The sequence below is a fragment of the Cynara cardunculus genome (genome assembly GCF_001531365.2).
Source record: "Cynara cardunculus var. scolymus isolate 2C chromosome LG 3, CcrdV1, whole genome shotgun sequence".
NCBI lineage: Eukaryota > Viridiplantae > Streptophyta > Magnoliopsida > Asterales > Asteraceae > Cynara > Cynara cardunculus.
In genome coordinates, this window is record NC_037530.1 from 33571264 (window position 1) to 33590270 (window position 19007).

The 19007-nt window shown below is 33.6% G+C and overlaps 1 protein-coding gene across 1 annotated transcript; it reads right to left on the reverse strand.

Annotated features, from left to right (window-relative positions):
* Positions 1 to 2483: 2483 nt before the first annotated feature.
* Positions 2484 to 7625, reverse strand: LOC112510386 (serine/threonine-protein kinase HT1-like). Its single transcript, XM_025115784.1, has 3 exons — positions 6716 to 7625; positions 4138 to 4593; positions 2484 to 2873 (listed from the first exon to the last, which is right to left on the reverse strand). Exons 1-3 carry the CDS (start codon positions 7085 to 7087, stop codon positions 2646 to 2648), a joined length of 1056 nt encoding a protein of 351 aa, XP_024971552.1. The 5' UTR covers positions 7088 to 7625; the 3' UTR covers positions 2484 to 2645.
* Between the last annotated feature and the right edge of the window lie 11382 nt (positions 7626 to 19007).

Here is a 19007-nt window from a genome sequence, read left to right on the forward strand (position 1 = left end):
ATACATAACATAAATAACTTTCGAAAAAATGAGAGATGAGGAGCCATAGTGAATAAAATATAATAACATGGAATTTTTTTTGAAAAAATCATCAGCGTCATCATAACCCACACAAATATTTAAATAAAATGTAATAGTTGTTAGCCTAGAAAAGTTTATGGGGGAATAACATTCGAGCATGTACAATAACAAAGTTCTGTAAAAAAATATATAATGCATAGAAAAACAAATGTAACAATAATTAACAAAAATATAATAATATGGAATAAAAAACACTCATCAACAAAATATAAAAAATGTAACATTTCTTACATAGATTTTATGGAGGAARAACAACAATATCAACGATAAAAAAAATTTGCAAAAAAAAAAAAAAAAATTCAACACACATCAATAACAACAAATAACTCACAATAAAACATAAAATAAACCATAAAAAATGTATTTTCCATTTGATTAGACATTCAGCTGTATAATTTACAATATGATGAAGGATTCGATAAAACAAAAGAAAAAAAACGTTATATGAGACATAATATGTAGATGAAATAAAAAACAAAAAGTTTAAGAAATTTATGACTTAATGAAAGACAATCAACATAACCAACAAAAATATTTTAAAAATATATAAATTTGAGAAAAAAGAATTAAGAAATAACTCTTTCACWAAGTGGAAATATAAAAAATATATATAGTAAATGTCTCTAAGAGTTAAGTGGATTGAAAGTTAAAGTAATTAAATTGAAAATAAAATTACCAAATTAGCCTTTGAAATACATATTTTTTATTTTAAGGATATAATAGTCTTTAACTTATTTAATATTTAAAAACTCAAAACAATGAAATTTTTTTTAGACAAATCATATTCTAAGAATGTGCCACGTCAATTTTATAGCAAAATTCTATTGTACATTTGAACTATAATAAAATTATCTAAATGAAACGGTTTCTTCGATTTTTATTAAAGTTGTATTTATTTTCTTAAGATAAATTAAGTAATTGTTTTCCATTAAATCGTGTATGGATTAAATTATCTTAATTTGTTTTTCATCAAAAAATAAATTACAAATGACAAAAATTACAAATTCAATATCTCATTTCATTCCTAATTGATGGAGATTTTGTTGATGTTGGTGACACATTATTTTAACTCCACATAACAGAAGAAAAACAATATAATACATGTGTATGATAAAAATAATTAATTTAAAAAAATAAGGATATGTTAAATTAAAGCTTTTTATATCTAATAGAAATTCATTATTAAACTTATTGAAATAAGACACTCATGCATAATTACATGTACAAATGTATATAAAATACATTTTCACAACAAAACATAATAAATGATGGAAATTGAAATTGACTCGTTATATTGATTTAATTGAAAAGACACTTCGCTATTAATTATATATATAATTCATGATGTCAAATGGCAACACTTTCATCATTTGACTTTTAATGATTTCAGATGTTGTGAATTTGGATATATATATATATATATATAAAGAGTTCGTGAGAAATCACATCAAAAAACTTGGATAAAAATCCGCCTTATATGTTGATCCTTAAATGTGTGGATTTAATAATCTCACGTTATATTTCGATCCTCAAATGTGTGCATGGATGATTGCATGAAATTTAATCAAGGATAGATTCATACCCTTGATTTAAGCAGAAAATGAAGAGCAATAAACATAGAGAAATCTGTAGATTAAAACCAAGAACTATTACGTACACCTTTCATAAGGTAGTCTTTACCCTAATTTCAGTCAACTTAGGAGTCTAGTTTCTAGTACCTATTTAAGACTCTCTCTCATCTTTTGGTCTCTCAAGTTCAATTTTTCCTCATTTATTCTTTTATCTATTTATTGAGCAAAGCTGTGGTGAATTTCAACAACTAACTAACTATGCTGGTAGCTCTTTGACTTTCAGTCTGCCTGCAGAGCCTTTTTGCACCTGGTCAACAACAAAGACAGAGGGAACAACCCTGATTATGTTGGTCGTAGGTTGAAGATTATTGATAAGTCAAGGTGAGGGGCTGTCATTTTCTCAGATTATTGATAAGTCATTTGGTGAGAAAAACTACAATTGGATAGACTCTCGACATGGAAAAACCCTTATAAGGAGGTCTGGATTTTTTGAGTCATGCATCGGCTATTGACCAATATAATTGAACAAGCTTAACTAAGATTTGAGATACCAAGGTATAGATAGACCTAGTAGTTGAGTTTGTTAACTCATTAAACTATAGATCTGGAGTAATTGATCTTAATGAATGTAAATTCGTAAGTGATGCTCATATTCATATAACATAGATACGTGACCTACTTTTATGTTCCATCACATTCAGTGGAATCTACTCTCTCCGGTCATCAAAAGGTGAGTTTTGAGTATGACATTTTATCCATGTTTTTGTGTGGTCCTTGAAAACAATTTTTCTTTTGAATGATGAAGCAACAGTTAGTTAAAGAAGATGGATAAGAAACATGATGTTGTAGTATAACTTAATAGTGTAAGTAAATCCCCACGCTAGCTAATTTGGGCAGGGGGGAGGAGGCCAATAACAAACAATCCCAACCCTTGTCTTTTTAAAAGTATTGTAGTAATCTTACAGGCAGGAAGGAACCAACCATAAGCCATGATTAATGCTGCTTTCCTTTCCTCAAGCATCCCAACAAACTTCCACCACCCTTACCAGGTTCATACCATGTCAAGAAATTTGGATCTTCCTCGACACATGCTCTGTATCTCTCCAGAATCCTCACTATTTCATCGAACCCCAATCGCTTCTCTGGTTTGCTTGACCAGCATCGACGTATCAGCTGCCGAAATGCACTTGGACACGTACCAGGTAACGGAGGTCGAGCATTCTGCACACATTCATACTCCTTAAACAGCTACTATTAACTTTATAATTCATTTTGGATTTCAAAAGTTACACTTTAAATGTTTGTGGGCACAACCCACCTCTTGTCTCTCACTTGGTTTCATGTTCAATCAATAAGATCTGGTTATTAAAGCATATCCTCCACTCTGCACATGATGATGTTTCTACTCCACTCTCTTATCCATATTTCAGGAGCTTTATAAATATAACATATATATATATACACACACACACAATATGTTTTATTGTTATAAAATTTGTGTTCTTTCTCCTTCTGATGAGTGATGATAGCATACTTCATTTATCAACTATTTGAACAGCTTCCTTTAATGCTAATAAATGAATCTCAAAAGCAATTGGGAAACATCATAAAAAAGGAATAACAATGAAATATCTCTTAGAATAGTAATTATAAACCTCATATAAAGAGAATGGCAGTTCAACTGATATGATGAACAAGTTGGCTTAAGGTCCAAAACTGCATCATATTATCCCTAAATTTTCATAAATATGTGTACATCAATAATATCTTGGGAGGATCAATACCCAATCATATTGATCTCTAGTGCCCTTTTTCTTTATGCCTACAATGTCAAATATATTTGAGTGTTCACATGCAGCTCTCCACCTTATACATCCTTAATAGATAAGCTCCCCATGTTTGTATTTTATGCTCAGAAAAATGAGTAGAAATGATCCCTATGTTTCTCACTCCATTTCATTAAAATAAAATCCATATCTTAGGCCAACGAAAGGGCCTAGGCCCTTAGTGGTATATTATATGCATAAGGCCAGATACTGGAGTGTAAACGTCAGTATTTTACTTTTCAATCATCTCCATGAATAGGGTGGACTGTGGAGGATGGATCAGATTGACATGCTTATAATATCAGACAATTTGAGTAAATAAGCATCATCGAGCGCTAGCCTAGCTCTCTAATGGAGGTAACTAGTTTTTTAAACTTTTGTCGTCTCTACCGTATGAAACTTGTCTGGATTCTATCCTTGTCCCAAAAACTTGAAATATGATTTGACATTTGTAGTGAAACAAGTCATTTTTAGAACCTGAAGTTGATATGGATTCTTTTAGAACACCCCTCTCAAATTAAGCCTGCATTAAACTACACTTAGTTTGCTTATAAGAATCTGGTTAGATGACAAATTATTCTTAACCTTGATATGTAATGCCATGAATCTATATGCAAAAGTATTAGGATATAGAATACACCATAAAACAATATGATTACCTTCTGGCACACAGCAAATGCAGCCTGTTCCGGAGTCATGTCGTCAAATGGTGTCAATGCAGTTAAAAGTTCCCACAGAACAATCGCAAAACTGTAAACATCAATTTTCTTTGTATGTTTCTTCTCTTTGATCATTTCTGGTGCCATCCAACGATAAGTACCTGTAAATCCCTTTGCACTACCACATTGAGATTCCAAACATGAGATACCAAAATCCGCTACTTTTACACACATATCTTCACCAAGCAGTAGATTTTCAGATTTCAGATCCCTGTGAAGTACACCCTGAGAATGAAGATATTGCATTCCCAAGGCAATGTCAAGGGCCAACTTTAGAACTAGGTTGGGAGGCAGTGAATACGGCTCCTGCTGATGGAGGTATGCCCTCAGGGAACCACCCGCCAAGTACTCGGTGATTATACAAAATACAGGAGGTTTCTTACAAGCCGCAATGAGCTGCACGAAAACAAGAAATGATGTTTGTTACAAACACAGGAACTAAAAATTGTGAGATGAATATTGCATACTTGCCAATTCCAATTTTTTTAGCGACATGTAAAGGCAAATTCTTGTTATTAACACACCAATCTTAATTTAATTACATGTTGATCTCATCTCTTCTCTATCAAAGCTTATAGACGCCACCACGCGGGCCATACCAAACTTTCTAAACTGCAAGCAGATTTTTTGACAAGGACTATAATTTCTCTTAAAATGGTAAAATTACCAACTGATTTAGGAGAGAGCAGTGTTAGGTGTTAGCGATAGATTCAAACAATCATGCTCTTATTACTTGTTAAAGGAAATATACTATGCTCTCAAGTGTGCTGCTTTCACACTTGGGGAGGTCTAATATATTAACTAGTTGTACTATAATTCAATAAAAGCAATTGCTAAAAAAAATTAAACAAATATAATACATGGAAAAGATTATAACATCAGATCCCACTAACCAAAATGTAACCAGAAACATACACGTAAAGAGGACCATACAAAATATGGCTGTACCAATCGCGGTCCCAAATAGAGACACGTTACTTAACAGGGGGAAGGCCGCTTGAAGAGGTTAAGCAACCTCAGGAGAAGAGTTCCCCTCCCCTTGAAAGACCTAAGCCCTAAAGTACTTTGGGGGCCACCCCTATCCACCCACTAGACCTACTTCAGGTAAAGAAAACAACTCTCTTCACAAATTAAAAGTACACAGGGGTGCTCTCTACTCAACCTCTCACCTGAGGTGGATTCAGAGGGGTCAAACCCTTTTGCGGACATTGATTGCAGATCAGGGAGCATCCCAGGAGCTCAACCAAAAGTGATGACAGAAACACGCATCAACATTTGGTGCTAGGAGGGAGTAGATGCTACTGGAGCAACTTTCGCCTGTTGTGACTCTTTAAGTTCAAAACAATTTACTGTATTCTGAAACTTCCGCACAAGCAAATCAACTCTTCTATCTTATACTGAAGCAAAGTAGTTAACAAGCCAAAGCCATAATTCCAACAAGACAAAAATAAAGGCGAAGAGAAAAAGAGTAAGACAATAGAAAGAAAACCAAAGAAAGCACAATGTTACTCTGGATTAGTAAGACATTCTTTGACTTGCATTGAAGGCATTATTTAACAAAACTGTCTCTTTTGTTCACACTTTCACAACATAAGCTCACTAATGGTAATAAATTTAAAAGGTCGTTGAAGAACTCGAGGAAAAGTCATTACAAATTTTGTTTGTCAATTTAATCATCAAGCAAACCAGATCTTAAGTGGTTGGCATTCTTAATCACGCCGGAGAAGATGCAGTTCATTACTATTCTTTTTAAACCTAAGTAAATATTCATTGTCACTGCTGGAAGCATCCAAACATTTTTTTGTAAGTTCTAATATATGTGTGGGGAAGGTAAAAGATTCTTAATTGAAGTCCATCAATATGACCCAGAAAGTGAGAATGCAACAGAATTTGTATATACACATAGCAATCTACGATACAAGGCTAGAGAAAAAGGTAATGTGGTCCATTTCCTGACAATATGCAGCTAGTACTCTCTGAAAAGTTATGTTGCATTCTATTATCATTTCAGAAAATCCATGTACCCGAATAGATTTCATCCTGCCATCTCAGGAACTTCACATGCGTGTACGGTATAATCACCTAACATGTGAAGCCTTCAAAGCGGTGGCAAGAAAACTTTAGGGGTAACATGGAAGATCCTTAGACATCTAGCCGGTTATAGTTATGATTATGGCCTTCACCAACAATTACAACTGAATTTAAAGCTTCCATTTATTTGTTCATAAGATTGATGACGACGTCTTAGGCCATCTCAAAGGCTTCACATGCTTGTACGATATAATCACATAGCATGTGAAACCGTCACGACGGCGGCGGCTTCGACCAAAACTTTTGGGGGACGAAGGCATAGAGGATTCTTATAAATCTAACTGTCTATAGTTATGGTAGATTCTTATCCGTAATTCTATTACCCACCTTCATAAAATTAGAAGTTATTAATAAACACATACTTTTATGTCACATATTAACATGTAAGTATTTGGTACTACGATGAGAATAATCATTGTATACTTACAGTGATGATGTTGGGATGTTGGAGACGAAAAAGCAAGACGACCTCCGAAGTGAACTGCTTTTCCAACATAGAGGCCAAATCGCCATCTTCCTCCGGCTGACTAATAAGCTTAATCGCAACATCTTTCTGTTTATAAACCCCTCTGTAAACCCTACTGTGCCTCCCCGTAGCGAACTTATTGCCAATGAACAGCTGTGACATATCAGCACTCCATTCTATATCTTCTTCTTCTTCCCCTTTCGCTTTTATCTCGCCTCCAGACGATACCAAATACTTTGACCACGACACAGCTCTCTTGTACTCCCCAAGAGATAGCCTCCTCTCCAGCTTCCCACTGTTTGAAATTTGCTTAAACCAGTTTGATTTCTTCATAGATTCATCAAGTTATTACCTCACACTCCACAGTCACGCAAATTTGCCAAAATAATTCAAGTTACAAAAGCCTCAAGAAGCTACATTCAATAATTCTTATTCAAAAGCGATTCAAGTCACGGAGAAAATAGAGAGAGAGAGAGAGAGATCAAAAAACTTCGATGCGAAAACGGTGTCGATTCACATATAAGTAAAAGTAAGAAGATTAGATATGCATAGATATCCGTGCAAGCCTTAAGATACGGAAAATCTCAAAAAAATTAAATCTACTACGTCTCTTTCCGCAGAGTCTGAAACAAGATGTCCAGCAACGTGAAGACGAAATCTAAACGAAACGACGACAACTACATCGAGAAACGTGAATGTGCACACTCCGACTGGAATATGAACAGATTTGCGCTTATATATGACTTACAACAGCTCTGTGGGTGAGAGATGAATAGAGATGTTGTTCCGCCGGAGCGGCGACGGTTTCTCTCTCTAGAATATTCAGGCGAGTGTTTCTCTCACTAGAAAGAGAGAAATATGGTATTAGTCTGGAGTTGGAGTGTTTCACCCACACATACGGTCCTTTTATCAATCATAACGTGCGAAGATCCACTTCAGAGGAGACAAGAGGGGTATTCCCCTTGATACCGACGTTTACCTTTTTCTTTCATTTCCTATTATACCCCTCCCCACTTTTACATTCATCTTAATCTTAACTATTCATAAAAAATTAATGCAACTACTTATTTATATGTATATTAAATTAAATTGAATAATTCACCAAAATAACTAATTTATACCGTACGTATTAAGAAAATAACCAAATTGAAACTAGTTTGTAGAAATGGCCACCCAAATCACCCATGGAGGTGATCCAGGCTGGATGGGGGCGATCCACCCCCGGAGGCGAGCCACGTCATCCCATCGCCCCCCGGGGTGATCCAGCTATTATGTATGTTTTTTTCTTTTTTTTTGTAATATCTATTAAGGGGTGTTTTTAATAAAAATGAGACGATATTTGAACTATTTTTTTAACCTATTTTTCATGTTTTAATTAAATAAAATAAAACAACTTGTACTCTCTCAACCCGTAAACCTTATAAAAATACGATTTTACATGAAGATTTTTTTAAACGCATAAATCAGATATATTTTTCTTATTTTATAAGAAATCTTATTTTGTCTTTTAGTGCAACCAATTTTACTATAAATACCAACCTCCTACTTCATTATTTTTCACACATTCTCTTTCATTTCTCTTCTCATATATTCTACTCTCACAACTCTTAACCCTTCAACACAATAAACCATCCCAATCCTTAACCCATTAAACACAATCAACCATCACAAAACATGAAATCATGTCAAAGCGATGATGTTTTTGTGTATCTTCGAAGTGGCGGTTTATTCCAAGATATAAATGGTGTGTTAGAGTACCTTCCGATAAGCTCCCCCACATGTGTAATACGTTTGTCTTCACCAATAACATATTTTGGGGTCGTCAAATGTGTGATGAAAAAGTTAAGTTCACATGGTTCTTTCAATTTACTTTATAAAACGAATACGTTATATCAGTTAATGGACGACGATGATGTGGTAATCTTCCACAAGGCCATTCGTCAAAATTTACCAGAAATGTCGACACTATTTGTGGTCGATAATGGAGGTTATGGAGGAAATCTAGCAAGTGTAAACTCGGGCGGTCCAAACACTTTTTACCCCGGTGCTGTAAGTTGTGGAAATCCAAGCACACGCTTCCCCGACGTTAGCGGTGCAAACCCATATGGTCCAAGCACACTCTTACCTACCGGTTGTGGTCCTGGTGTAAATCAAATAACTTTCTTCTCTAGTGGTGGCAGTGGTGAAAATCCAAGCACCTTCTTCCCTTATGATGCCGCTAGAAATTCATATTTTGAACAAAAAGTTACCGTTSAACCTGACAGTTATTTTGTTCAAGATTTGAACTTGCCTCCGATGCAGTCTCCCAACCCGTACCCGATCCGGTCTCTCGAACTGTCAAAACCGTTGTGGGAGGTAGATATGGCCGAAGATGTTTCTGTTGCAGCCGAAATTTTGAACATACCCGAATACGACGATAACTCTGATGCTGAAGAAATCCAGCCGATAAGGAATAGTTTTTGGGGTATGCCCGACCCAACACCTTGTCCAGACTCAGTTATCAAAAGTAGACAGGAAAACATTTCCTACCAACCTACATCCCATATCAAAGTTCTCCAAACCTTTGACTCGAAGGAAGCACTGAAGCTCGTAGTGGGATTAAAGTGCGTCTATGAAAACTTTCAGATCAAGGTAAAGAAATCATCCAAACACCGGTATGAGGCGGTGTGTCACTCTGATTCGGACTGTGATTGATGTTTAATGACTGTCTCCATCGATGGTACCAGTATGTTACAGATACGGAAGCTCCACGATGAACACACATGTTCAAGGTCCCAAGTGCACTCAAACCACCGTAATGCGAATAAAAAGGTTTTGGGTCATATATTGGCAGACAGTTTAAAGGATTGTAGAGAGTGTATTGTGGTAAAGAAATCATGGAATATGTGAACCAACGGTTCAATATTAGCATCTCCTACAACCAAGCATGGCGAGCAAAGATGTATACCTTGCAACTGTTGAGGGGGACCCTTGAATCGTCGTTTAATCTACTCCCTGTTTATTATCAACAATTTGAAGCTAGCAAATCCGGGGACTGTGACAAAGATTATTGTTGATGGACTTGGACGATTCGACATGTTGTTTGTCGCACTCGGTTGTTCGGTAATAATTTTTGTCATATCAGGGGTTTCCTATGCCTCTCATTTGGTCATTTGAAAAGATCGACCACTCGTCCTTCCCGATTCCCCTATTTGGATATTGACTCCCCTATGCGTACTCGGAGTATTTCCACCAAAAGTCAACCTTGGAGCCTTTAATTGAGGACAATCCGGTTTGACATGGTCGGCAGAATTACAACAGAAACATCGTTGAGGAATCCGACAACTTCTGGACAAGTGATCCGACTCCCCACATTTGTAACACTTTCTCTGTTCGAAATTACAGTCACCCTGATGAACATGGTGACATCTCTGACACGGTCTTTCACCAAATCTTTGGACAGGATGATTATCTGTTTTCACAAATTCTGGTCCTCTATATTCAGTAGAAGACCCTTCCCATTTTCTCTTTTCTACCACTTTCTATTCTCCCTGCCTGTTCTTATTCCTTTCAGTTGTTTCTACAACATCTACTGCTAGTGAAACATTTGAAGGATCCATGACAATCACAAACTTTCTTATCGAAGGTTTTAATCCCCAGATATACCTCTCGACTTAACAAGATTCTGAAGAAATATAGTATTATGCAAATAGAGAGTGTTCAACAAATCTTTCAGTGTACTCTCATATCGTCTGATTACGTTGCTCTAGCTTGAAGAATTCTTCTTATAATTGTCTGACAGCTGCCTTTGGATAAAACTACTCCCTAAATCGGTCAACGAACTCCAACCAGTACATTGTTTGCAAAATATTAGGTCTTGTTAGTGATTCAATATCCCACCAATACAAAGCATTTGACTTCAACATGATACTACAAATCTGACTCTATCTTCATATGAACACTTGTTGGTATTCAATACAGATTATATCTCCCTTAACCAACACATTGTCTTTATCGGGTGTTTTTCTCCAGAAAATGTTGGGGGTTTACAAGTTAACAACATTTTGAGGTTGCCCCCTCTGGTATTTGTAGATTGGACCTACGGATTTATTTCGACCTTTTCTGTTTCTACCCTGGCCGGTACTCCCAGAATAGATATTAGAGTATTCCTTAACTTATTCATTTCTTTTTCTAACATATCTCGAGTAACATACTCAGGATGTGTTTACAAGTTCTTAATTTACATTTTCCTGAATTGATTCACCCTGATCCTAATGAATTTCAGGCTGATTGTTCCTTCCTCTCTCACGGCCTCTACCCCGACCTCTCCCACTACTTTTATCCGCTGGTAAATTTGTAAGAATATTTTCTGCCGAACTTTCCCTTTCCTCCGGGCTAATAAGGGTGTTCCTTTTAGACCATAGTGAATGACTGGCCATCTATAAACCTTCAATATTCAATATTTACATAATCACATTCTCAAATATAATAAGGTGTCCAAGTACAAATATGTACTTGTAAATTCATAATTACATTGGTCAGTTGTAATTTAAATTTATCTTACATATCGTTCTCTTAACCCATCATATTTATTCCAATAGTTCTACATATGTGAGAGATCCTTAATATGCAAATAATACAATTTAAGTCTATGTATCATACTGAATACCAAAATCCCTTTAAACTCAAGCTCTGATACCAAACTTGTAACACCCCAGGATCATATTTGCATATAACATATATTTCCATATATCAATAAATTATAATTTACATATTCGGTCACAAACTCTCTACAAAAGCTATATTACAAAATAGCTAACAACTTTTTCCACAACATCTCTATATTACTCATGAATACATAACAAGTACTAAAAAAACAACAGATAATCATGTTATCCTTTACATCCCATGCAAGCATATAAAACTTCTAACAGTTTCCCTTTTCCCCATCCTTTGATTGTACCCAACATGTAATGCACATTTTGAAACACAAAATGAGGGTTAGATCTTGAGGTCTAGTGAAAAATCCTTTTGATGCAATTACAAGGTGAAAATCACCAAATCATATTTATAAACTCATATTTGTAATAATAACAAATATACATCATAAATCTCATTTTTCGCATTCAAATACCCAATAACTTGAAAAACATCTCGTGGGTAAAACTTGTCGCATCACATGGAAATTTATACAACTTCTCACATCACATTGATGAGACAAACCTAAGTCCTCGCAATATACTGGTGCGAGAACCTCAACTCATCGCATCACTCTGATGCGATAACCTAACTTGTCCCATCTAATGGCTGCGATAAAACAACTTGTCGCATCATAAGGATGTGACAAAACCCATTTCTCGCATTACTCTAGTGCGACAACCTCACTTCATCACACCAATAGAATGCGACAACTCAAAGTTATCACATCACATAGATGCGACAACCCCAAGTTATTGCATCATAAGGATGCGATAATTATGAATGTGATACAAAAACCCAGATGTCATAACTCATGATTTTACACCCTTATACTGGTATATACATCTCCTTGATATGTCACCCTTATCCCAATATACATCTCTCCTTGATATGTCACCCTTATAACCAAAATATATATTTCCTTGATATGTGACCCTTATAACCAAAATACACCTCTCTTTGATATGCCACCTTTTTCCCACAATGACGTAATCATAACAATAACCCACAATTTCTACCAATTATGGCATCAAAACAATTTTATAACTGAATCTCATATAAAGAACCATGCGGTTCTATACCCAGTTTCCAAATAAGGAAAGTTGTAAAATATACTCACCTTATGAAATCACAAAGATGAAGATTCAAGATGAACAACAACAGATTATCCAGGCATTAAAACAAGATCAACTTCTCTAGTTTTCCTCTTAGGTTTATGTTTTTCTCGACTCAAAAATACACACACAGGAACTTCCTCTTACCAACTTTCCCTTTTTACCCTTTTTAAAGTTCATTCCAATGAGATAAAAAGTTATCTCATTTCAATATCAAAATAATAAGAGGCAATGGATGATTTATTTTAAACACAAACAATTAACCCCCTTTAACTTACCAGTACTTTTCAAAACCGCCACAAGCTTTATAACCGAATACATGGTTATATCATAATTTGTTAAAAAAAGAAATATATTTTTATCATGTTTTAGTTAATATACGATTATTATGTTAATATGATAGAGGTGTAAAATGAAGAATGAAAACGTAAGGGAATATGGAATTCATATATTTAAAGTAAATGGAATAATTGGCAAAAAAGCTAAAATTCATAAGTGGTGGATCAATATAATCGTTAGGTGAAATGTCTAATTATAAAACAACTTTCAAGGTACGATCATTCGTAAATGAAAATCTTTTGATTTGTTGTTGTTAGGATACAAATTGACCATATTTACCCTTGAAGCATCCAATTTTTTTTCCTACTTACATATTTATTGGTTAAAATTACAGATTTTAAAAGCAATTTCAGATAGAATAGCGTCAATATAATACAATAGAATACATACCAGTTTTTCCCTAAAGTATTTTACTGAGTTTTTGGATGTTACTGATTTTTTTATTTATAAGATAGGTGTTTGCGTGATTATTATGAGATACCAACTAAATTAATTAATCATATACTATCATAAGTGAAAGGTATTACAATGTTTGAAAAAAAAAAGCCAAGCAAGATTCGTACAAAACACCGTTATCTGGTTATTCTCCTTTGGAAAGAGGAGATGGCTGCCTACTATACTACTGGGGAGGTGACTGTTGGCTTTCGGTCACGGTATTATTCGGTCGGGATAATTGGTTTTTTAACATTTTTAAACTAACCGATAATAAATCGAATAAGGTTCGGTTTAAGCAGTTTAAGTTTATTTAGTTTAATAAATGGGTAAACTGAAGAAGAGGATGTTTGATTTTTTATCCATTAAGTTATGAATTTATTAAGTTATCTTTAAACATCAATTTGTCTGAAAAATTAAGATAAATTATTGTTTGATTTTTATTCTGAATAAATAATATGAATAATAAAAATTATTTATTTAGCCTTATTCTACATAAGTTCTGAATGAATTAAAATGTGTAATAAATATTTTAAATGATAATTTTTTTTAAAGATGATATGAATTATTTAAAATAAAAAAATAATGAATTATTTAAAATAACAAAAATAATATAAATTCAACGAGTTCATAACACAATACTTAATAACAATTATATTTAAAACAATAAAATATTATTGTTTGATTATTAATTTATGTATATTGTAGGACAAGGGTAACTTTGGAAAAAAAAATTCTAACTTAATATATTAAGATAAGATGGAATAACTTTACATGTTAAGTCAATCTTTTAGTATTAAGTTAAAATCAAATACCTTAATATAATTTAACAAATTAAGCTAACCGTCTATTAAACTTATTAAGTTGAAAACAAACACACCCTTTTCAAACAATTTTTCCAAATGCAATGCTCGCTGCTTCCTATATACAATTACAACATACATTCATACTAAATAACTGAAAATAGGATAAAGTAAAAAAAGTTGATTAACCTGGATATTCAATCCGCTATGCAAGATGACTAATATATATATATATATATATATATATATGAAAGAGTTCAAACGAAAACCTTGTGATTTGCGAAAACGCAAGAACAATCTATTAACCTCATATTGTGATAACAATAAAAATTAAAAGATTTTTTAAATTACAAATGAAATTAAAACAATTCAAAAAAAATTGAGAGGCAAAAGTGTAATATTGGTATTCAAAGTGATAAAATTTTAAAAACACGATCACACTAAACCCAATAATCTGGATAACATAATGGGCTATTATGATTATTGTTTATTTCAACACGATTTGGTGTGATTTGGGTGTGATAATCATGTGATTATCACATAATTATCACAAGGATTCCGCTCGGCTAGAGTTAACTTAGGAAATCGACTACCGATTTGGTGTGATATCACTATCATAACAGCACACTTGATTTGATCATGGTTTCGATTGGTTAGGGTTAGACAATCACACATTTATCACAACGATTACTCATGGTTTCGATATGTTAGGATTAGACAATCACACATTTATCACAACGATTATAGGCGAAATCCACTAAACGATTTGGTGTGATATGAGTGTGATAATCATGTGATATCACTATTATAACATCACTTGCGCACTCAATTTGATCATGGTTTCGATCGGTTATATAGGGTTAGACAATCACACATTTATCACAACGATTACTCATGGTTTCGATAGGTTATGGTTACACTCGATTGATCATGGTTTCAATAGGTTATGGTTACATAATCACATAATTATCACAAGAAAAGAGAAGAGAGTGGAAACGAACATGATCAATTCAGGAAAAAAAAGATAATTATAATTAACTAAAGTAAAATAAAAACTATAAAAATTATTTAATTACATTACTGCCCTTATTAATTTATTTATATTTTATATAAGTTAATTTATTAACTAAAAAAATTTGAATTTATTGGGTTGTTCTCGTATTTTCGTAAATTACAAAGGTTTTCGTTTGAACCTTAATTCTATTTATGGTAATAGGGGTAGAAAGGTAAACCGGAGAGAACATGAAGCATGTAGTCGTGGGTTTGTCGGACTCTTTTCCGTATACGGTTTATACCCGTTTTTTTTCCAACTAATTCAGTCAAAACCATAATACCCAATGCCCCACCATTTCTTACTCTTTTTTTAAAACTAAAATATATAAATAAAAAATTAATTTGTATTTCATTCTAGTTTCAAAAACAAATATATATATATATATATATATATATATATTTATATTATTTTATTTTATTTTAAAAAATATACAGTTTCACAGATAAATTAAAAAGAAAAAGATTGTAAAAGGGATGGGATCAAACAAAAGGGGGGGTTGGGTAACTGTCAAAGCCATAATTGAAGCACATGTAGCCACGTGATGTACGATATGGTACAATACTATCCTTTTTCATTTTTATTTATTTATTATTTAATAAATTTTAAAAAAATGCCACTGGAAGCACCAAACAAATCCATTACCATCTCTTAGTTTCATTTTTAATATTATATTTACAATCTTTTAAAGTTAAGAGTAAATTACATCTGAATATATTCTTTATTTTAAGATAAGTGCATTGGGGGTTCTTTTAGTTTGCATTTTGTTACACTTCGGATCCCTGTCTTTAACGGAGTTAACTTCAATTCGTTAACTTAAGGGTAAATATGTCAATTTACATTTTTGGTCTATTGTTTATTAAAAATTTAAAAGATTACATATTATATTGATATATTTATTTATTATATTAATGTATATATATGCACATACCCACACAATTGTTATTTTTCCCTCCCTACAGTGATGACCTAAAGTCGGCATCCTTAATTGTTCAATGTCAACCGCCAATGACCTACCACCGTCACTATCATACACACCTCTACCGAGCAACCAATACACACCTCTACCGAGCAACCATTACCCGGGTATGTCTCTTATTCTCTCCCTTCGTTTTCTCTCACCTCTGATTACCGTGACCTCTGACCTTCACCAACACCATTGCTAGTAACCACTATCCTTCCCTTATCTTTTTAACTCATGGAACACCCTTACCATCTCACTCTGGTGTCGTGAGCACCACCCTTCTGACCACCATTATGTTTCCCTCCCCAAACCTTATTAAGCATAATCTAGATAATGTTGGCCTCAACATGGATAGGTTCCACAAAACTCGCCATCTTTATGTTGCCACATTTGAGAGTCGTTAATCGTTACATCTTCTTGCAACTCTTCTTCATGTAATTATCTAGTGATTTGATCAAGAGTCGTTTTTATCTAGGCCATCATTTTGGTACGAAAATTAGAGAAAGTGATAAATGAAAATGACGATCAAGATTTAAGTTCCAAAAGTGATAACAACCACAAAAATAGGTCCAGATAAAGAAGATGATAGATTAAATGCATGTGAATGGAGAGCTTTCTTGAGCCATTAACAATCCCCAATTCCTCTACCCTCCTTCTCAATCGAAGAAAGGGTGTGATTTGTGTGGGTGTGATAGGAGATTCAGAGATAGTGGTTGGAGAGTTCCATAAGATGAGGTGGAGAGACGTATGTGTTGTTGTTGTGTGTGTGTTTGTTCAAATATCTTATTACGCTTCTCATCACAAGTTCTCTTCTCATACGATGAGAGGAGAACCATAAGAAAATATTTGAACCTTTGATCACTTTTAATCTTTTGTCTACTTATGAATTGCATTTTAGAAGAGAATTGATCTGGTGCATTCGATTAGGATTGAGTCAAGGATGAAAATCCATTCTTACGCTTCTCAGCACAACTTCCTTTCTTCCCGAACCACATACCTATGCATATATGTTTTTAAGAAGGTTAGGGAGGAGTATATATATATAAGTGTATATGTCTGTATGTGTGTGTGTGTGTGTATATATATATATATATATATATATGCATATTGTTGGAGGTCAATGGGTGTTTTAAACATGTTTTTTATTAACAAATAAAATGACTAAATTGATCCTTGAGTTAATGGATTGAAGTTAACTCCATTAGGAACATGGACCCTAGAGTGCAACAAAATGCAAACCATAGAGGACCCCAGTGTACTTATTTCAAAAATAGAGACCATATACAGATTCCAAGAAACAATAGGGACCAACGGTGTAATTTACTCTAAAATTAAAAAATCAGAAGTTAATTTTCTAAAAGAATACATTTAATTTTAATAGATTATCTATTTTAAAAGTTTTAATATCTATTATATTGTTAAAATATTTAATAAAATTATAATTCCAGTTAGACTTTTCTAAATATATTTATAATATGCTATTTATTTTGGAAGTATATATATAATTTAAATATGATGTTATAAACTATATTATTAAGAACATTATTGTTATATTTAGTAACGATATTTTCAATAATACAATATTATTATTACTTATAGTGGTTTTACTATTAAATAATCAAGTTATTATTATTATTATTAATTAATTACAAATAATAATATCATTAAATATGGTTTAGTTTTTCGATAATTAACTTCTTGCTAAATGTTAGTAACAATATAATATCATTAAAAGAAAATAGTAACATTAAAATTTAAAATATTTTTATTCACTTTACCTCAATAACCCAAATAAAGCTCACGAAAAAGTCTAGTTTATTTATCTAAAATTGAGATTTTAGTTGTATGATGTTTGAATTTTTGTTTGGTTTTATATTGAAATCCAATACATTGTTTGTAATTGGTTCGATTATGTTTGAGACATTTAAACTTACATTTTTTTTTAAAATTGTAATTTACTTTTAATTGTGAAAATTAACATATTGTAATTTTTTTTCAAAACGGTTTCGGGTTCGGTTATAACCAACGGTGAAAAAGAGAATTTTTATCCTTAATGGGTTCCCCAACGGGGATCAGGAAAACCGCGGGGACCCGATGGGGATCCCTGATAAGATCCCTGTCAGGGATCGGACGGTTACGGGGACAGTTTTAGCTATCGGTTTCGGGGACGGAAATACCAATACTTTGCCCGTTGCCATTCCTACGTGTGGCGACACCTCAGGTCTCCCTCTCTTCTTTTTGTTCCCCCAACGACCTCGCTCCCTGGCCACTCTCTCTTCTCAGTTCATCTCTCCCCAATGACGCCCCTGCATCACCAAGACTTCGACGCCCCTCACCAAACTTGCAGATAGGGGTGTAAATAACTCGAGCAAGTAGGTTATTCGAGTTCGACTCGAAAAAAATTATACTATGCTCGAACTTCAGCTCGAATAACTTTTCAGTGTAGGGTTCGAGCTCGAATATTTTTCGAGTTATCGAGCTCGGTGCACGATTATGGGCTCATGCCCGCGATCAGTTAACTCATTTATTGGTTCGATGTTGATATTTTTTATATATTTTTATTTTATTATTTATGAACATATGTATATGTTGGGCTCGAAAAAAATATATGATTGAATGGCTCAGCTCGACTCAACTCAAAAAATTTAATCGCTTTCGAACGAGCCGAGTCGAAATTGGTTATGAAACTCGACTCGTTAAGTTAAACGAACTCTATTTTATGTTCAATATCGACTCGAGCTTGAGAATTATTAACCTCGAGCTCGAGATAGAAAATATAAAGCTCGAGTAGCTCGTTAAAAGCTCGACTCGTTTACACGCAAACATCAGAGACAAGAAGAAGGAATTGACTTTGAGACTCATTCCTCATAGT

Excerpts from the sequence above, each read along its gene's own strand:
- LOC112510386 (XM_025115784.1), bottom strand. The coding sequence starts at position 7,087 with ATGAAGAAATCAAACTGGTTTAAGCAAATTTCAAACAGTGGGAAGCTG. Across the intron at positions 4,594-6,715 it reads AACATCCCAACATCATCACT|CTCATTGCGGCTTGTAAGAA; the intron begins GTAAGTATACAA and ends GTTTTCGTGCAG. Across the intron at positions 2,874-4,137 it reads CATTTGCTGTGTGCCAGAAG|AATGCTCGACCTCCGTTACC; the intron begins GTAATCATATTG and ends GAATGTGTGCAG.